This window comes from Saccopteryx leptura, chromosome 13, assembly GCF_036850995.1.
Source record: "Saccopteryx leptura isolate mSacLep1 chromosome 13, mSacLep1_pri_phased_curated, whole genome shotgun sequence".
In the NCBI taxonomy this organism is placed as follows: domain Eukaryota; kingdom Metazoa; phylum Chordata; class Mammalia; order Chiroptera; family Emballonuridae; genus Saccopteryx; species Saccopteryx leptura.
This window is the reverse complement of record NC_089515.1, coordinates 39,733,251-39,754,304: the sequence shown is the minus strand read 5'-3', so window position 1 is coordinate 39,754,304 and position 21,054 is coordinate 39,733,251. Positions and strand designations below refer to the sequence as shown.

At 49.2% G+C, this 21,054-nt stretch overlaps 1 protein-coding gene and 1 pseudogene across 3 annotated transcripts in view; one reads left to right on the top strand and one right to left on the bottom strand.

Annotated features, from left to right (window-relative positions):
- The window catches only part of SH3GL3 (SH3 domain containing GRB2 like 3, endophilin A3), a 77,010-nt gene extending 70,434 nt beyond the window's left edge, over positions 1 to 6,576 (bottom strand). For all 3 annotated transcript variants that reach the window (XM_066354804.1, XM_066354805.1, XM_066354806.1), the window contains exon 1: positions 6,212 to 6,576. In XM_066354804.1, coding sequence (XP_066210901.1) covers positions 6,212 to 6,256 — 45 coding nt within the window. In that variant the 5' untranslated portion in view covers positions 6,257 to 6,576. The remainder of the gene's footprint in view (positions 1 to 6,211) is intronic.
- A 14,094-nt stretch (positions 6,577 to 20,670) lies between these two features.
- On the top strand, positions 20,671 to 20,771 carry LOC136385116 (U6 spliceosomal RNA; annotated as a pseudogene).
- The last annotated feature ends 283 nt before the right edge of the window (positions 20,772 to 21,054 follow it).

Genomic DNA, 21,054 nt, shown 5'->3' with positions numbered 1-21,054 from the left:
TGTTAACTGGGTACCACAAACGACTCACAACTCAGGCAACTAACTCCTCTACCTGCCGACAAAAGGATCCAGGAAAGAAGAAACGTAACTGGGAGACGGGCGCACCAGCAGGAGCCAAATCCCTGAAAAAATGAGCAGATATGGAGCTCAAAACAGGAGAGAGAGCAGCCAGCCAGGTGTGCCGGGTCCTTGTCCCAGCAGGAGAAACAGGTGCACCCACACCTTCGCTGACGCGTCCCTCTGGACTTTGGAACTGTGTCCTGTAAGGAGACAGAACTCGGTGGGGATGACAGGAGAGGGCTCAGATGTCCGGCTCACTGGGGAGCACCCAAGTCCTCCAGGGTGGGTTAGCAGCAGCTTCTACCGTGGACGGAGCTCATGAGCAGGGAGCACATGCGGTCATCAGTGATGGAGAAAGATGCATCCAGTGCGGGGGACAGACAGCACGGCCCAGTGAACCCGAAAGAAAGTCACAAGAAACAACACCGGGCTCAGAAACGTCACTGCTGTTGGTGCCAGGGTCCAAACTCATGGGGATAACCTTGGGAATAGCCGGGAAGAGCCCCCGGAAATAGTTAGAATAGTCAGAACTGCAACAATGCCTATTGCTTCCCCAGCCCCCTCCCCCGACTAAACACCTTCCCAGGTTTCTACTGAAAAGCAAAATCCAGTTCTCCACATTTTGCTAATGGAGATTCTCTTTTTTCCCTTTTTCTCCAATTGAGAGGAGGGGAGATAGAGAGACAGATTACTGCATGTACCCCAACCAGGATCCACCCAGCAACCCCATCTACAGATGATGCTCTGCCCATCTGGGGCCATGCTCACAACTGAGCTATTTTTAGCGCCTGAGGCAGAGGCTCCACTGAACCATCCTCAGCACCCAGCGCCAATGTGCTCAAAGCAATCAAGCCATGGCTGCAGGAGGAGAAGAGAGAGAGAGATGGGAAGGGGTGGAGAAACAGATGGTCACTTCTCCTGTGTGCCCTGACCAGGAATCAAACCCTGGACATCCACATGCCAGCCAACAATCTATCACTGAGCCAACTGGCCAGGGTCTGATGGAGACCATTTAGAATACGTTTGCCAATTATTCAGGCAAATAAAATAGCATATAAGTTCTGTTTACTGGCAGTTTTATTTTATAGGTAAAGCATGCCAACAATAACCCCTCCCAAATGCATGCTACACCCCCACACACACCCACTTAACTTTGGGAAATATATTTACAGTCACTTTTTAAGTAAAACTGAAAAGTTAATCTGGGGCCCTGACTTGTTTGCTCAGTGGTAGAGTGTCGGCCTGGTGTGTGGATATCCCAGGTTCAATTCCGGGTCACAACCCACAGGAGAAGCGCCCATCTGCTTCTCCACCCCTCTCCCTTTCCCTTGTCTATCTCTCTTTTCCCTTCCTGCAGTCATGGCTCAATTGAAGCAAGCTGGCCCAGGTGCTGAGGATGGCTCCATGACTTCCCCTCAGACACTAAGAAGCACTGAACTGCTGAGCAACGGAGCACCATCCCAGATGGGCAGAGTATCACCCCCTAGTGGGCTTGCCGGGTGGATCCCAGTCAGGGCACATGCGGGAGTCTGTCTCTGCCTCCCCTCCTCTCGCTAAATTAAAAAAAAAAAAATTAATTTGAAAAAATATCTGTCCTAAAAAAATTCCTGCTTTCAAATGCATTTTAAGATCAAATTCCAAATTCCAAATGATACCCTAAGTGACATTTACTTTAGAGGAAAAAGTTACCAGAGGTCAGAAATATGTGGATTGTACCGTGTCCTTCAAATATTACAAAAATCAAAAATCAATTTGGTGCGAACATGTATGCTTGCACCCTGACTTAAAAAATAATACTGTGGCCCTGGCCGGTTGGCTCAGCGGTAGAGCGTCGGCCTAGCGTGTGGAGGACCCGGGTTCGATTCCCGGCCAGGGCACACAGGAGAAGCGCCCGTTTGCTTCTCCACCCCTCTGCCGCGCTTTCCTCTCTGTCTCTCTCTTCCCCTCCCGCAGCCAAGGCTCCATTGGAGCAAAGATGGCCCGGGCGCTGGGGATGGCTCTGTGGCCTCTGCCTCCGGCGCTAGAGTGGCTCTGGTCGCAACATGGCGACGCCCAGGATGGGCAGAGCATCGCCCCCTGGTGGGCAGAGCGTTGCCCCTGGTGGGCGTGCCAGGTGGAGCCCGGTCGGGCGCATGCGGGAGTCTGTCTGACTGTCTCTCCCTGTTTCCAGCTTCAGAAAAATGAAAAATAATAATAATAATAATAATACTGTATAGGTTTAGGGATTAATTCATGAAGCAATCGATGTGGATGGGAGCAAGAATGTTTCAAGCTCAACCTATTTTCTGATGCATCTAAGAAAAAAAATATAAATCATTATGGATTTTGCAAAGTGCAGTTTTATCTTTGTCTCTAATGAGAAAATGAAACAAGAGCCATTCACTGCCTCTCGAGAGAATCTCATAATATACAGAGAACATCTTTCTCAGAACTGTTTGCCCATAAATGGCCAGTCGGTCATTACAGGGCAAATGTCCGGGCTGCCTGCAACTGCTCATTTTTCTGGTTAATGCATTAAAAGAGAAAGAGAAAAAGTTACCCCCAAAAGCTGTCTCGCATGCCCATATTCCCTGTTGTTGTTGGGTCACGTACCCGGGGGTTCAAGGGCACTGCTGTGTAAGGACAGAAAAAGGTCAGTTTAACGTAAGCCCACACTGTCATCAGCATCTAGTGTCAGCACTAGCTGGTTAGTTTTGGGAGAGAAGAAGGCAGAGAGGAGATGTAACTCTTGCCTAGACCTTCATGGGATGGGGAACCAGCTCCCGGAAACCCAGAGGGAGGCACAGTGCCAGTCAGAGCAAGCACAGGTGTGGCCTGAGGTCCCACGCCAACGACAATGAACACACTGCGGAGCAGCGGCGCTGGTGTGGTTATCGGGTGTGAACATTTTTCCTGGTCCAGCGCCGCATTTCACAGGAAACCACAATCCCATCAGCGACCTATTTGTGTGCACCTCTAGTAACTCAAGCTGCACCCCAACAAAAGACTTTAACAATGTATTTAATTACATACTTGGGACACTGGGGTTCCAGTCCCGGATGCCGCAGGAAAGAATTACATTTTGTATTTGACCCCGACCCTTCTCATTTCAGTTTATTCCTCCCTCTTTCCTGCCGGTCTCCACGTGCTTCCCACACGGTGCTGAACCCCTGTGTTTACAGCTCTTCATTCTCTGCAAAGGGATTTTTTTTTTTTCCTTCAGGGGTCAGTGAGGGATCAAGAAAGAAGAACCAGTTAACCAGGAGGCTATTGGTCACTTTAACTTGCCTACCATTGACAGAGATCATCTGTCAGTCAGGGTCCTGGCTCCCTTATTTGTAAAAGACTTCTCTGATCAACTTTGTCTTTGTCTAAAATACTTTAAGTGGATTACTTAAACACTTCAGGACTGGAAAATATATATCTCTATATACATATATATCTATACACACACATATACACACACTGTACTGAGATATAAAACGCATACCATATAATCTGCCTATTAAGTGTGCAATTCAGTGGTTTTTAGTATATTCACAGAACTGTGCACTTAATTTTAGAACAGAGACGCAGCTTCTTAAATCCTCTAGTCCAGGGGTAGTCAACCTTTTTATACCTACCGCCCACTTTTGTATCTGTTAGTAGTAAAATTTTCTAACTGCCCACCAGTTCCACAGTAATGGTGATTTATAAAGTAGGGAAGTCACTTTACTTTATAAAATTTATAAAGCAGAGTTACAGCAAGTTAAAGCATATAATAATGATTACTTACCAAGTATTTTATGTTGGATTTTCGCTAAGTTTGGCAGAACAGGTCTTTATAAAACAACTTACTATAGTTAAATCTATCTTTTTATTTATACTTTGGTTGCTCCGCTACTACCCGCCATGAAAGCTGGAATGCCCACTAGTGGACTGTAGGGACCAGGTTGACTAGCAGTGCTCTAATTCATCACAAAGAGAGAAACCAAAGTCCAGAGGGGTTAAGTCACATTCCCAGGGTCACAGAGCTGGCCAGTGGCAGAGCCAGGCCTGGACCCCTGGAGATTATTAAGCCACTGACATCATCCAGGACTCCCGTTCCCCTGCCCTGGGAAAGCTCTACATGAATTAAAACCTGCTGTTAAAATCTCTAAGAGAAACATTTGCTGTTAAAATATCCTGCTCCCTCTTATATTAAACTCAGCCTAATTTCTTCGCCAAATCTGTCACATTGCAAGAGTTCTTAGAAAGACTTCTAGAACAGATAAAAATTTATCTAGGGGGCACTCTGACTACAAAAATGACTAGAGAGAATCTGTGATATCTTTCTTTTCAGATAAATTCATGAAGATTTCAGCCAATGCAAAAAAAAAAAAAAAAGCTAAATTAGACCCTCTGCTCATTTGGTTCGTAATGCACTGATTACAGGGCGTTAACCCAAACAGCCTCATCATATTTTTCCAATACCAATAACTTCCTAAGATTTCAACCATTAGTCACGTTGGTTAGTGGTCAGAAACCAACCTGAATTACCCAAGGGCTTATGGGTTGGTTCTCTCTCAGATTTGCTTCTATGATGCCCATACCCAGCAAAAGGAAATTTTTCAAAAGAGGAGGTTGATTCCCTGTCAATCAGAAGGAAGCCAGAGTGACCAGTACAGCCAGTGATGGCTCTGGCATTGCCCTCCGCACGGTGGCACCCGGCCTGAGAGCCAGGTGCTGGTTCACAGCAGCTCTGTTGGAGGTCCCTGCTCCCTGGGTTCCCGTGACACTCTTCTCTCCCTTGCATGCGCCCACTTCCTTCCTTCCTGTGTTCCTCCACCCAAAAACTTTCATTTCTTCTGTGTTCCTATACTGAGTAGCCACTCTTACCAAGTACTGGGCTACACAAGTCCCTAAATGTGGGTGCTCCTTAGAGTCTATATTTAGCTCACTGTACACTGTCTTACTTTCCATTTGCTCTTTTATTTTTCAATCTCCATTTAGGCTGGAAATGCCAAAAATAAGTCTGTAGCGCCAGTCCTGGCCCCATGCCCTGTACCCCAGGTAAGGATAAGCACCTGCGCCCAAGCCAGTGACATCTGCACGTCCCACAGACCTCTCTAAGTGCCCAGAGTCAGCAGGGAGTCCACCATCGCCCCTCACCAACTGGTCCCTCCGCTGGCTCTTCATCTCCCTGAAGAGCTCCAGGTCCACCCAGGTCCCCTACCCAGCTTCCTCGTGGAAGGGGAGTGAAGGAAGAGAAGAGGAACTGAGGCGACAAGAAGAGAATCCTGTCATCCCCGCTGCTTTTTGGGCCAACTTGTGGGAGACGCAGGATGAGACCTCAGAAATGTGGATGCCGAATGAAGTCTGTCCACCTGGCTGCAGCAAAGTCCGGGGGCTGCGGGGAGGGAGGGGCGGAGCAACAGGTGCAGGGGTGCAGGTACAGGACAGGTTTCACAGGGTGAGCTCTGCTGTGGCCGGCTGAGGCTCCAACACTGGAATACGAATTGACTTGTCCACACACACGGATTTCACGCCTCCCTGCCTGTTTTCCTGTTTCCTCTGCTCAGAGCGCCCTTCCTCCTTTCCTCCCAACCCCAACCACAAACTGCTCCTCATATTTAATTCTCCAACGACGTCTCCTCCTCCGAGGATCTTTCCCGTACGCCCCCGCGGTGTTGTCTGCCATCCTCTGCGCGTGGAGGTGTGTCTAACACTGTTTACTTGTCTGTCTCAGTGTCTCACCACCAGATCTGCAGCTCTTTAAGAGCAGCAGCTTGGTGCCCAGCCCGGGGCGATCGGGGGAGGCGGCGGGGGAGGAAGGTCAGCGGTGCGGACCCCGGCCCGGAGCGGGACACACTCGGGTCCACTGCGAAGCGCGCGCCCAGGAAGCGGCGCCACCGGCCCGCCGACCCCCACGCGGGCACCGCTCTCCCTGGGTCCTCCTCACAGCCCCAGGCGGGAGAGGCACGAGCGGGGCCTCCCGACGCCCACCCTCTTCCGCGCGGAGACTCTGAGGCGGCCACCTCCTCTGTCCCCCACAAACCCTCAGAATCTCAGCGGCGCGGGCGGGGGTTGGGAGGAGAGAGGCGGGAAGATATGGAGCCCAAGAGGGGGGCCTTGGAGCGTCAGAGCCCCAAATGCCCCGGAGCCTTGGGGACCCGCCTCCCCAGTGCCCCGCTCCCCGCTCTGCGCCCCCTACCTGGCTGGCTTTGTGGAACTGCTTCTTTAGCCCCGCCACCGACATCGCGGCTGTGCCCGGCCAAGCCTGGGTGGTCTCTGGGTTCGGCCGGGCCACGCGCCCGTGACACGCAGGAGGAGCGGGCGCTGGGGCCGGTCCCCGCGCGCTGGGCTCGGCCGGGCCCGCCTCCCACGGCCACGGCCACCTCCACGGCCTCAGCTGCTGTCACACCCGCACACACGCGCGCACGCAGCTGGCAACACAGCGTTCCAAGGCCCCCGCGCAGCCCATTGGTGGAGCCGCGGCGGATGCAAATGAGATGCTGGGGCCGCCCACGCTACATTGTTGCGTGGGGACCCGGAGGACCCCCAGCGGCGGGAAAGTCAGGTTTGGGAAGCCGGGCGTGGAGAGGACCGGGGCTCAGGGTCCCACCGCGCTCCTGGCTGCGCGCAGGTTGAGATGCACCTGGCTTTATGATGGCCTGGGGAGGAGAGACAGGCACCACCTAGCTATGCTTCTGGGACTTGTGGGTAACCTGCTCCACTCACAGGCAACATCGCCTCCCTCCGGCGCAATTGGGTAGGTTTGTGTTTTAAGAAGGGGACACTAAAATGCGCTTTTGAGTAAAGGCTACAAGGGCAAGGGACCTGCGTAGGAGGAAGAGGCCTGTGAGCGGCTGTGCTGTTTCTTCTCTCCACACGTGGTGCTCGGGTTACAATCTGATCAAAAGATTTTGGTCCTCCAAGAGCCCGAAGTTCGTGTAAATGGCTGATAAATACGGTGCTCACCTCCCTAGAGCTCCGAGCCCACTGTCCTGTGCATTAAGAACAATGATCTCCAAGCAGCCATGAACAGCAAGCCAGTCTACCCACTCCCCTGCCCTAGGTATTCACCAGATGAAAAACCCAGCTCCCTAGGTGTGTCGCTTACAGTATGATTTTGCACAGGGGCCAGAAGTCAGTGACGTGCATGACGGAGGCCTAGCCAGGAGCCTGGAGCATCCTGGTCGGTCCTCGGCCCTGTGTCCAAGCTGCTCCCAGCAGGTCAGCATCTGTGCTTAATCTGACCACCAAAAGTCCCCAGGGCTCCCGAGACCTACAACCCACTCAGCAATGCTGAACACGGAAAGAAACATCCCCCTCCGGTCTCCACCTAAAGAAAGAAGCTCCTCTTTTGTGGGCCCTCCAGGTATCCATCTAGGATGCCCAGGAGCTCCCGTTTGCCCCCGACTCGCAGTTCACTGCCTATTCCCTGGTGTCCACTCCTGGCATCCTGAAATGTCACCTGACCTCTCCTTTGCCCTTAGCTATCAACTTCCTCATCCCTGACTTGATCCGAGTGAAGATTGGGCTGGTAACTCCCAACTCCCTGTGCCTCAGTTTCCTCGCTTTCCTTTTCAAGGTGTGGACAGGAGCGTTCTTCTCTGATATAGAGAAAATTAGTGAGTTTAGTGGAAGGGATAAAGGCAGCCATCCAGAGGGTTAATTAGCGTTACTTGGCTGCGTGCTGTGGGCTTGACAGGGTTAGCAGCCGCCCCCTCCCCCCTCCTCCTGCCAGGAGGCAGAGGCAACTGGGTCCAGGACTGGGGTCATGAGGTCACGTTCCTGTGTCCTGAGCTAGTCTTAGAATGGGCTCATCTGCCTTTTTTTCTCCAAGAGTTGTTTATTTTCTTCTTTTCTTTTTTTTTTTTTTTTGTATTTTTCCAAAGCTGGAAACGGGGAGAGACAGTCAGACAGACTCCTGCATGCGCCCGACCGGGATCCACCCGGCACGCCCACCCGGGGGCGATGCTCTGCCCCTCCCGGGGGTCCCTCTGTTGCGACCAGAGCCACGCTAGCGCCTGAGGCAGAGGCCAAGGAGCCATCCCCAGCGCCCAGGCCATCTTTGCTCCAATGGTGCCTTGGCTGTGGGAGGGGAAGAGAGAGACAGAGAGGAAGGAGAGGGGGAGGGGTGGAGAAGCAGATGGGCGCTTGTCCTGTGTGCCCTGGCCGGGAATCGAACCCGGGACTTCTGCACGCCAGGCCGACGTTCTACCACTGAGCCAACCGGCCAGGGCTCTCCAAGAGTTGTTTAAATAGCACAGGTTTGAAGAAACTTCCCCTAAACCAAACCAACCCGACTCTGTGCCTTTTCGGAAGAGGCTGATTTCCTTTTCTTTTTAATTTTTCCATTAATGAGAGAAAGAGAGAGAGGCATCAACTCGCTGTTCCACCTGGGTGTTCCATCTAGTTGTGCATTCATTGGCTGCCTCCTGCATGTGCCCTGACTGAGGTTGGAATCTGCAACCTCTGATGTGCTGGGCGGACGCTTGATCCACTGAGACACTGGGCCGGGGCTAAAGGGATGATTTTTATAAAAATACGCTTTGGCATTTCTTCGTGGTTGATAGCACAGACTGGGGCACAAGGAAGTTTACAGTTGTATCCCAGCTCGAATACACTAATTATAAGTAACAATACATGATCAAGTTTCTCTCTTCTGTTAATTTTGGTGATATACCTCTTCATTTAATCAACTGTCAGTTTATACGTCATACTCTCATAATTTTCAAACATCAGAATAATTCATAGACATTTTTCTTTTGTAAGAGTAGTTGTGATTTTTAAAAACTATCTACAAGCAGCAGCAACACCAGCAAGTAATGTTTATTTGGGAGCTCCTTAATCTCTTCATTTCAATGTATGGTTTATTTTTCTTCTTTTATTTTATTTTTTAATAATCGACACATTTAAAATGATAAATTTACGTGAGTGTGGTTTTGATTTCACACCTTGTTTCCATTGTGTGATGTAGCTCTTCTGATTACTTCCCCAATTAACTCGTCATTGCAGTTTTAATTTCCTTTGTAACTCAAATGTTATTTGAGCCAATTTTTAAAAATCTTTTCTTGGTGGTTTGATTGCTTCTAGTCGATGTATATTAAATTCTAGACTGGTAGTGCTATTATCAAATAACATGTCTTGAATTTTTTTTAATTTTTTTAAATTTATTAATTTATTTTAGAGAGAAAGGAAGGAAGAGAGAGAAGAAAACATTGATTTGTTGTTCAACTTACTTATGCATTCATTGGTTGATTCTTGTATTTTCCCTGCCTGGGGATCAAACCCCCAACCTTGGTGTATCAGAACAACGCTCTAACCCAGTGGTCCCCAACCTTTTTTGGGCCACGGTCCGGTTTAATGTCAGAAAATATTTTCACGGACCGGCCTTTAGGGTGGGACGGATAAATGCACAAAATAAAATTATGGGACCGGTGTAAAAACTGTGGTATTTTTAAATATAATTGTTGAACTTACGAGACAAGTGTCAAGAGTGAGTCTTAGATGGATGTAACAGAGGGAATCTGGTCATTTTTTAAAAATAAAACATCGTTCAGACTTAAATATAAATAAAACGGAAATAATGTAAGTTATTTATTCTTTCTCTGCGGACCAGTACCGGTCCGCGGCCCGGGGGTTGGGGACCACTGCTCCAACCAATTGAGATTCCCAGCCAACAGAAATTTCTTTTTTCTTATATGAAGACCACCTTTAATAACTGGAGTGAAACCAGCCCATTAACACCTTTTAACCCATCAAGTTCAAATGAATCCTCCCATTCCCTGCTCCCCCACTCTTCAGCACCCGCACACAACACACTCAGAGAGGGCCCTAAAAGTTTTAATGTGTTAGTCCTGGCTGGTTGGCTCAGCGGTAGAGGTTCACCCAGCAAGTGGATGTCCTGGGTTTGATTCCTGGTCAGGGCACCCAGGAGAAGCAAATATCTGCTTCTCCACCCTTCCCCCTCCCCTCATTCTCTCTCTCTCTCCCCCTCCTGCAGCCATGGCTCTATTGGTTCGATCACATCAGCACTGGGCACTGAGGATGGCTCTGTGGAGCCTCTGCCTCAGGTGCTAAAAATAGCTCAGTTGCAAGTATGGCCCCAGATAGGCAGAGCTTTAGCCCCAGACAGGGGTGGCCAAGTAGATCCCAGTCAGGGCCCATACAGAAGTCTGTCTCTCTATTTCCCCTCCTCTAACTTGGAAAAGAAGGGAAAAAAAGTTTTAATATGTTGACAGTTCTTGATTTTTGAAATAGCATGCTTAATGAAAAAAATTATTTTTAATACTTAGACAAATTTCATTCTTAATACCAACTCCAGTCATACCACGGAGACAGCCGCGGATGAATAAATGAAATTTTTTTAGATTTTATTTATTCATCTTTAGAGAAAGAGGAGAGAGAGAGAGAGAGAGAAGTGGGGGAGGAGCAGGAAGCATCAACTCTCACATGTGCCTTGACCAGGCAAGCCCAGGGTTTCGAACCGGTAACCTCAGTGTTCTAGGTCAACACTTTATTCACTGCGCCACCACAGGCCAGGGACTAACTCTTGTAACACATGCAGCTATCCGGTATTTTGTAAGGCTGTTCTCAGAGGTAGTGTTTTGTGCAAAATAACATGAGCATGTTTGTAATGAATCTCTTTTTTTATATTTCTTAAGTCTTTATTTTTTTTAATTTTTCAATTACAGTTTACAGTCAATATTATTCTGTATTAGTTTCAGGTGTAGAGCATGGTGGTCAGACAATCATGTACTTTACAAAGCACCCCCAATATTTCCAGTCCCCCCCCCAGCACCACGCATAGTTATTACAATCTTACTGACTACACTCCCTGTGCTGTACTTGATTAGATCCCTGTTGCGACTCTGTAACTGCCCATCCGTGCTCCTCAACCCGCCACCTTTCCACCCATCCCCACACCCCTCCCATCCAGCAGCCACCGGTCTGTTCTGTATTGCTTGTTGAAATTTCTTCTTTGGGCCCTGGCTGTTTGGCTCAGTGGTAGAGCGTCGGCCTGGCGTGCAGGAGTCCCAGGTTCGATTCCTGGCCAGGGCACACAGGAGAAGCGCCCATCTGCTTCTCCACCCCTCCCTCTCTCCTTCCTCTCTGTCTCTCTCTTCCCCTCCCGCAGCCAAGGCTCCATTGGAGCAAAGATGGCCTGGGTGCTGGGGATGGCTCCTTGGCCTCTGCCCCAGGCGCTAGAGTGGCTCTGGTCTCGCAGAGCGACACCCGGGATGGGCAGAGCATCGCCCCCTGGTGGGCAGAGCGTCGCCCCCTGGTGGGCGTGCCGGGTGGATCCCGGTTGGGCGCATGCGGGAGTCTGTCTGACTGTCTCTCCCCGTTTCTAGCTTCAGAAATAAAAATAAAATAAAATAAAATTCTTCTTTGTGTAGCCTGTATGTTCACATTTATAAATGAACTATTGGAAGTGTGTGTAGCCTTAGTTTCCAGGATAGAGTTTTTAGTTCACCCATTACAGAGGCCTGTGTTCTGCCCCAGCAAATAGTTCAGAAGGAGAGTTCAAGCTCACGGTAGGTAGCTGGAGCCACGTCGGCCTGTTCAAGGCTTTACCCTTCATGTCGCTGTCACCCTCCAGGGCCCCAAGGACCCATAGCTCCTCCATATGTTTGGGGAAGGAGCATACTAATGTCCTGGGCTATTCGACATGGCTGTCTCCGTGGTGTGACTCCCAGTGGGAGGGGCTGAGCACCACTGTAGACTGAAGGAGCTTTGGTCATGAGGGGGCCTGCACGGGTCAGTGACAAGGGGGATTCTCTGGTTGTCCCTGTCATGGAACCTGTGGCCTGATACAAGCTCCGGACGGCAGTTTTTGGAAGCCCTTGGAGAGCTGAGTTTAAATACTGCTGTCTTAAATACTAAGGTGTTCATTTAACACGACCTATCCATTTCTACTTTTGTCTCTGTTGTTCCCTTTTTAAAAGTTCTCACCTGCCTGACCTGTGGTGGCGCAGTGGATAAAGTGTCTACCTGGAATGCTGAGGTTGCCGGTTCGAAACCCCCAGCTTGCCCGTCAAGGCACTTACAAGAAGTAACTACAGCCCTGGCCGGTTGGCTCAGCGGTAGAGCGTCGGCCTAGCGTGCGGAGGACCCGGGTTCGATTCCCGGCCAGGGCACACAGGGGAAGCGCCCATTTGCTTCTCCACCCCTCCACCACACCTTCCTCTCTGTCTCTCTCTTCCCCTCCCGCAGCCAAGGCTCCATTGGAGCAAAGATGGCCCGGGCGCTGGGGATGGCTCTGTGGCCTCTGCCTCAGGCGCTAGAGTGGCTCTGGTCGCAACATGGCGACACCCAGGATGGGCAGAGCATCGCCCCCTGGTGGGCAGAGCGTCGCCCCCTGGTGGGCGTGCCGGGTGGATCCCAGTCGGGCGCATGCGGGAGTCTGTCTGACTGTCTCTCCCTGTTTCCAGCTTCAGGAAAATGCAAAAAAAAAAAAAAATTAAAAAGAAGCAACTACAAGTTGATGCTTCCCGCTCCCCCCCACACACACCTTTCTCTCCCTCTTTCCCTCTCCCTCTCTCTCTCTCTGTCTCCTTTCTCTCCCTCCCCTAAAATCAATTTTTAAAGTTCTCACCCAACTCCCTTCCGGGGAGGCATCGGGTACTCACACACGAAAGGGCAGGGCGTTGGCCGGCTACAGGGCCTCTGTGCAGTGAGCCAAGCACTTAGATGAACCAGGCCTAGAAGCGCTCCTTCCCTTGGTTTATACCCTACCTACTGGCTGCAGCAGACAGTTGTGAGCGGGCAGATTGAACTCCCTTCCTTGAAACTTCATTGGCCTTTCATAAACTATACATCTGGGAAAGATGTGTGCCCGTCAATGAGGTAACATTGCAGACCTAATGAGTCCCAGATGCTGAACATGGTAACTCGTCTTGAACTTGCAAGATCACCACTGGGGACAAATGTATAGATTTTCTTCACTGATTGTTTTATGTGATGCTGATGAAAAATCAATTGATCAGTTCAAGAAAAGGCCAGGGAAATCTTTCCATTTTAAAACGTGGAGAAAACCACCCGAAATATTTTTATGAATTTTACAACAAAGATTGGGTGAAGGGTACCATCTCAACAGTAAAAGCAAAAAAAAAAAAAAAAAAATCAATAGTGAATTAATGCATATTAGTAATCTACAATACATGACTCCATTTTTCTGGACTCATAAAATAAATTCATTAGAATTCTGAAGGGGGATAAGGAATTGGTGAGCAGTAAGCTCATACTGCCACCTTGTGGTAATATTGAGATATGGCACAGGTAAACCTTTAGGAACCGTAAGCATATCAGATAGTGATTAGTTGCTTGCCATATAATTTTGTAAGCTAATGCTTTCACTTTGTGGTGACATGACAGGTAATTCAGAAATGACAGGTAATTAGGAACCAAAGCATATCAGCCGGTGATTATTTTCATGCCATTTAGGGTTTTTTTTTAATTACTTTTGAGAGAAAGGAAAATATTCATTTGTTGTTCCACATGGTTGTGTGTTTATTGGTTGCTTCCCGCATATGCCCTGACCTGGGATGGAACCCACAATCCTGGCGCCTCAACACAATGCTCCGACAGCGAACTGGCCAAGGCCAATACCATTTAATACTTTTGTAAGCTCATGCTGCCACCTTGTGGTGAAACTGAGAAATGGCCGAGGAAAACCTTTTGGAACCATAAGCTTATCAGACATTTGTTCTTTACTTCTATTTCAGAGTTTTTGAAGAGCACACCAACGCATTTAGTCTTGTCACAGATGCTGTTTGAATGGTGTTGAAAATAATAATCTTGCTACAATTTGAGTCCTTTCAGATCTCAGGTCACACCTGGGACTTTAAGGGGGGACGGCTCTTGTGTTCTTAATGTAACAATGGCAAGAAGGGCTGTTCAGTCACTAGGGCACCAGCCAGAGAGGTAGAAGAACAAACGTTAAGGTGTCATGGCAGCAAAGGAGGGACTTCAAGCAAGAGGAAGTGGCCGTCAGAGCCAATCCCAACACTATCACTGTATAACATTTTCTTAGTCACTTGTTTCCTCCATAGCTCTCTGCTCTACCTAGGATACAGTAACATCTGTTTTAAATGTTTCACCATCTATCCAGCTACCACAATAAATGAACACTCTTAGGCAGCACTGTCCGGTAAATTTTTCTGTGATGATGGAAGTTTCCGTATGTGTTCTGTCCAAACCGAATAACCACCAATCAACTGCAGCTATTGATCACTTCATCACTTAAAAGGTGTCAAAAGCAGCTCTCAATTTTTAATTTTGCTAAATTTAATATATAAAATGTAGCCGCGCATGGCCCATGGCTACCATGTGGGCAGCATGAAGATTATTCCCCTTTATTTACACAGAGCTCCCAGAACCAGAGGGGAACCTGGAGTCCCATAAACATGAATATTCACTTAATGAATGAAGACATGACTAGAAAGAGGGCATGTGAAGATGTAGATCAGCAAGAAGTTGGAGTGATGATGAAGAAAGAGTTGTGGTAAAATAAGAGGGAGTTAGGCCCTAGCTGTTGGCTCAGCGGTAGAGCGTCGGCCTGGCGTGTGGAAGTCCCGGGTTTGATTCCCGGCCAGGGCACACAGGAGAAGCGCCCGTCTGCTTCTCCACCCCTCCCCCTCTTCTTCCTCTCTATCTCTCTCTTCCCTTCCCGCAGCCAAGGCTCCGGTGGAGCAAAGTCGGCCCAGGCACTCAGGACAGCTCCATGGCCTCCGCCTCAGGAGCTAGAATGGCTCCGGTTGTAGCAGAGCAACGCCCCAGATGGGCAGAGCATCACCGCCTGCTGGGCATGCTGGGTGGATCCCGGTCTGGCGCATGCAAGAGTCTGTTTCTCTGCCTCCCCACTTCTCACTTCAGAAAAATAAAAAAATTAAAAAAATTAAATAAAAAAAAAAAGGAAATGAAAAAACAGATGGAGTTAAAGGGCCAAGGACATGTGAGATGTTGTCAGTCACGGTGCTCATTCAAGGTGATGGGAGCTGCAGTGCTACTACTGACTTCATGGAGGGGTGTGAGCAAGGAGGCAGGTTGGACTGAGGTTCGGGAGTCCTGCTGGGACAGCCAGCAAAGGCAGGAGCACAGAAAACAGTTTCCCTGTGGGCACATCTGGGTGGATGTCATCGTGGCCAGGGAAGTACCTTCTGGTGTGGCCTTGTCCCTGACCTTTTTTTAAAGACTTTTTTATTTATTCATTATAGAGAGGGGAGAGATAGTGAGAGAGAGAGAGAGAGAGAGAGAGAGAGAGAGAGAGAGAGAGAAGGGGGGAGGAGCAGGAAGCATCAACTCCCATATGTGCCTTGACCAGGCAAGCCCAGGGTTTTGAACCGGCAACCTCAGCATTTCCAGGTCGACGCTTTATCCACTGCGCCACCACAGATCAGGCTTCCCTGACCTTTTGAGAGCCCCGGCTCCTTACAAAGAATATGAGGTTGATAACAGTGACCTCACAGGATGCAGGGCAGATTTGTGAAATGCATGAGATATTTTCATTCGTGTCATGGCTACACGTGCTTGCTCCCTCTTGTAGTCACTGCTCAGGGTTGCAGCAAAGCTTATCTGGCCCTAGACCCCATCAGTCCAACTTGGAACGTATTCTTCTACCTCTCTCATCTCCAGGCGCCAACTGGGACTAATGCTCTAACTGTGCCTGTTGTCCCCATTCCCCTTGGGGGGGGGGGGAGTCAATCCCCTTTATTAAATGTGCTAAATGGGTATCTCAAAGGCACCAATTCTTAGGATTTAGAGGGAATTACTATGGAATTATGGATCACTGAGTCATTCTAATAAAACCCCCAAATAAGACATGGACATTCAATTTTAAGAAAAACTGTTTTCTGATCTACTAAATAAAAAAGTTTACTTTTCTCCACCCATTTTCTATGAGCCTACATTTCTATGGGGGAGAATCAATCCTCCCTTCACTTCCTATTTCTCTTTCTACTTCCCTTTAAGTGTAGGATTTTTGTCACATTTGCAGATGCAGCAGCAATGCAGTCAGCACCTGGTATTTCAAGCATGTCCCACTTGTCCTGTTATGTGCCTCTAATCACAGAGCATCTCCCCCTGGATAGACTTTTAGTTAGTTCATTGCTGTTGTGACTATGGCCACTAGATGGCAGCAAAGATCACAAAATGAAACAGAAGACCTTGAACATCTACGAAGTCCATGTGTGAGTCCTAATCTTTCTAAAGCAGGACTTCTCAGCCCTCAAGGTGCACACGGACACCCCCTTCCCCGGGAATCTGGTTAGAATGCAGGTTCTGGATCCCTGGGTCTGTAGAAGAATCCCAAGGCCAAAGAATCTGCATTTCCCACAATCTCCCAGGCGATGCTGAAACTGCTGGTCCAGGGACTACACTTTGAGCGGCAGCTGCACGTGTCCCTGACCGGCCCTCAGACCCCAGGATGCAACTTCTCCATTTACGTGAACAGTGGACACGCACGCCCACAGCTCCCGTATTTAGTGAATGGTCTGGGTGGAATATAGCTGAGTTCCAGACAATCTCTTTCCCTCGGCCATGGGGGTGTCATTTTCTCTCCTCTGCTGGTGGGTGTAGGATTCTGAGCCTAGATTGGCCAGATTTTGCCCCAACAGTAGAGTGTGCCCTCACTCTTGAAGCACAGAACTGGTGACCTAAGTCACCTTCTGGGGCCCAGGCCATACAAAGCCCTGGGTGTGGAAAGGGAAGAATGTGTAGTGTGCACGGGACATGCCAACCCTGTCAGTTACGGTCTCCGCTTTGGGGATAAGACCGAGCTCAGAGAGGAAAAGTGTCCCCAACAAGATGTAACTGACTCACCTCTCAAGCTCTGGCCTCAAAAAGTCCACCCCATCAACCCAGAGAGAATCAGGACTTTAAGTATGTGAATATCCTGTGCTCTGAAGTGCATTGGGTTCATTCATTTGACACATTTATTGAGCACCTACTGTGTACCTGGCCTTGGGCGGGGCTGGGCCAGCAGAGGTGAACCAGCGATTGTCCTGCAGGAGCTGACATTGGAAGTGTGTGGGCAGGTGGCCAGACGGCCACTGAGATCTCAGGAAAGCCAATGTGTGCTCCTACCACCTGCGCCTGCCAGGGGCCTGTCCCCGAGCCCGGTAATGCAGGACTATGTGTTTGATGTGTTGGAGACTGGATTGCTTTGTACCTAAATGTGACCCTTAAGTCACTGTAGTTAGTTGTGCCTTTCTTCTCTCTGCCAGGTTCTGAGCTGGGAAAACGGCTTCCGTAGGCCTGTGATGGTGAGAGCAGCCCTGCCCCAGCCTGTGACTCTCCTGGACCCCTGACACCTACATGCCCCCATCCTCTGCCCGCCCAGGCGGGGCTGAGAACGACACAGTTGAAGTGACAAGGAGGAGCGGGGACTGACACGTGCACGCTGTCACTCAGTCCCCTCCAGGTCCATGCGCTCACCGCCATCAAGCTTCTGGAAGACCAAGCTTGTCTGGCCTGTCCCTGTGCACGCGCACACACACACACACACACACACACGCGCGCACACTGACACACGCACACACACAGACACACGTGCACACACAGAGACGCATGCGCACACACACGCATGAGTGCACACTGACTAGTATGGAATCCGATGAACTCTGACCCCACAAAATCTGAGACACAAAATGAATGACTTAAGAGCTTCCCTGTGGGTTTACAGAGCAGGAATGGATTGACTCTAAAGTTCATTTTGCTTTAGGCAAGCCTGATCTAAACTGTTAGACATGAGGATGCCAGGTCCCCTGGGGAGGGGCCGTCATGACTGGAAGGGGTCACAGCAAGGCTTGTGTGTGTGGGGGGGGGTGCTAATGTTCTATTTCTCAGTCCAGGTGTGGGGCACAAGAGAGGTTCACTTTGTGAAAATAATCCTAAACTGTAACCTTCAAATTATGTGCAATTTTCTAGATGTGCAAAGAAATGACATGAAGTTCCTAACTTTGAAAGATTTTGACTACGTACAGAAGCAATTTTCAAAACAGGAATTCGAGGCCTGGCCGGGTAGCTCGGTTGGTTAGAGCGTTGTCCTGAAACATCAAGTTTGTGAGTGCAGTCCTGGTCCAGGCACTCATGGGAAGCGACCAATAAATGCACAACTAAGTGGATCAGTAAATGAATGCTTCCCTCTCTCTGCTTCTCTCTCTCTCCCTCTCTCTCTTCCTCATTCTGTCTCTCTAGAATCAAACAATACAAAAAAAAAACACAAAACACGGGAATTAAATCATAATATATATGAACAACGATGAACAAACGCCCTGAATCCTCTGTGCAGATCTGTCACGTCTGCTTAAAATCCAAACCTGTCGCCGATCACCTAGTCCCAGCCACCCCCACCCCCGTGCAACACGGCTCAGGCTAAAGACTTCAAAACCAGCCGTCTTCACTCTGTTTTCCATTCTGCCTTTGCCCTGCCCCCAACACTGACACTTCTTGAATGACCTCATCTGATTTCTATACAGAAAATTGAGTCCATGTGGTGTTAGCTCCCTCACCCCCTCGTCTCCACTTGAATAAATCCTGGGAACCCACGTCCTCCTCCCAGACCTCCCTGTGAACAGGAGGGAAGGGAGGCCTGTCTCCACGACTTGGACCCTGACACAGACCTCCAGGAGGGGCGCCCTCCCCAGAGAGGCCGGATGTTGCCCCTCCACTGCCAAGGTCTTCAACTTCAGGAAGAGAACTTGAGCTTCTCCCTGTCCCTCGAGGACGTTGGTCGAATTCTCCCGAGATCGCCTCTGAGTTTACCTTCTACGGAACCCTGACCCTTTGCTAGTTTTCTTACCTTTCCCTAATTTCCAGACAGAAAAGGGGCCTAATTTTAAGTGGCTGTGGAAGTTGAGGTCCTTCCTTCAAATAATCTAATTAAATGGACTGAAATATTTGAGTTGCTCTGAGTGCCTAGAACCTCTCAACGCCCCAAGCAGGTGCTTTGGCTGTGCTGTCTGAGAGTGGAGGCCCAGGCCTTCCCTTTCTGTCCACAAAACCCACATAAGGGTCCGGCAGGGAAGCACCAAGTGTCACCTGATCTGGTTCCCAACCTGCTGGAGTGCCCTGGGGAAGCCTGGTTTGCTAAAACTGAAGCACCAACCCCCTTAATGACACGTCCCCAGAATACATAGTTGTATGATCTACTGCGGGTCACGTAGAGAAAGCGGCCTTGCTCTCAGGGCTGCCCAGTCTTTGGGAGACAGTTTTCATATCACCAAAGAGCTCTTGATATCTTTTAGTCGAACCAATAACTATTTTTTTAACCACTCCTTCTAAAGACAATTAAACTTTATTTTCCCGTTTCTAGGACATGTTTCACAGACTCCCAAGAATTTATACCCAAGATAGCAGATTTACCTTTTTGAAGTGTCTTAATTCTACTTTATGATTTAAAAAACGGGTTTTATAGAACTGGATACGCCACAAGGAGTTGTAAGCCAGTCAAGGCACACAGAGAGTGTGTGCTAAGACAGCGAGCCCTGCCCACAGGGTTAGGGTGGAAAGAGGCAGGAGCTGGAACCCAACTGTGTGAATTTTCATTGCACTTTGTTTTTAAAGCTATAAAGATAAATAAAGGCTTAGGGATCACAAAATGCTAATCAATACATCCAACATTATTTGCTTGAGTTGAAGAACTATTTTTGTGGTTTGGTTTTTTTTTCTCCCTCTACTCCATTCTTTTCCTGTGCCTTCCAAAGCTAAGACCATTGAAAAGAGTACTCCTCACATCATCCGAGTCTGGGAAGAAGGCAGATGCTCGTCAGATAATGAAACCCAGGAGCTATGCCAACGGCCAGAATAGCTGATGTATGGTAGGTAACACACCTGGAGACCAGATGACCACGATGGCCTCCTTCCATCCCACCAGCAGGATCTGAGGCTCCCTCCACCCTGCACGCCTCTGGGCAGAACGGAGAAACTCCCTGCAGGGGCCCCGCCCACAGACTGAGGAGACACGCCCAAGGCCATGGCCAAGGGCAGCCATGCCAGGGAGAACAGAGAACGGTGAGGAATCAAAGGACAGGGGCTGGGCTACCTGCTGGGGGGCACTGAGCAGGATTATTACAGATGAGGACAAGCCTGGGAGAGATACTGAGAAGACAAATAAATACGGCTATCCATAAAGAGTGCCCTAAAACTGTGGAGACAAGGCCTGCCACTCACAAACAGTACATGGGGGTGAGCGGGGCGGACCAATTCCCACCACCCCTGTTTACCCCGAGCAGGTCGATTCTGTGACTGGGACATAAAGTTAAGAATTAGGTGCTTGTGGCCCTGGCCGGTTGGCTCAGTGGTAAAGCGTTGGCCCCATGTGTGGAAGTCCCAGGTTCAATTCTCAGTCAAGGCATAAAGGAGAAGCAACCATCTGCTTCTCTCCCCTTCCCCCTTTTCCTTCCACAGCCATGGCTCAAATGAGCAAGTTGGCCCCGCCCGGGTGCTGAAGATGGCTCCATGCCCTTGCCTCAGGCGCTAATATCGATCGCTAGGTTGCTGAGCAACGGAGCAGCAGCCCCAGATGGGCAGAACATCAGCCCCAGACGGGGGTTGCCTGGTGGATCCGGTCAGGGTGAATGTGGGAGTCTGTCTCTCTGCCTTCCTGCCTCATACTTGATAAAAAATAAATAAATAAAAAAGAAAAAAATAATAATTAGGTGCTTGCTTTAGCAGCAGACATACTAAAACTGAAACAACAGAGAAAATTAGCATAGCCCTTGCACAAAGATGACATGCAAATTTGTGAAACATTCCATATTTTCCCCTGGCCCGGTCGCTCAGGTGGTCAGAGCATCATCCCAATACATAAGGTTGCAGGTTCGATCCCCATCCGGACACATACAAGACTCAACCAGTGAATGCATAATTAAAAGCAAGAGCAAATCTCTCTCTCTCTCTCTCTCTCTCTCTCTCTCTCTCTCTCTCCTCCCCCTCTAAAATCAACAAATAAAAATAAATTTTAGAAAATTAAGGAAGGAAGTTTTCGGCTAAACAAGGCGGACATAGCCTGTGTTCATTCCCTCACTTGCATAGGACGCTAATGGT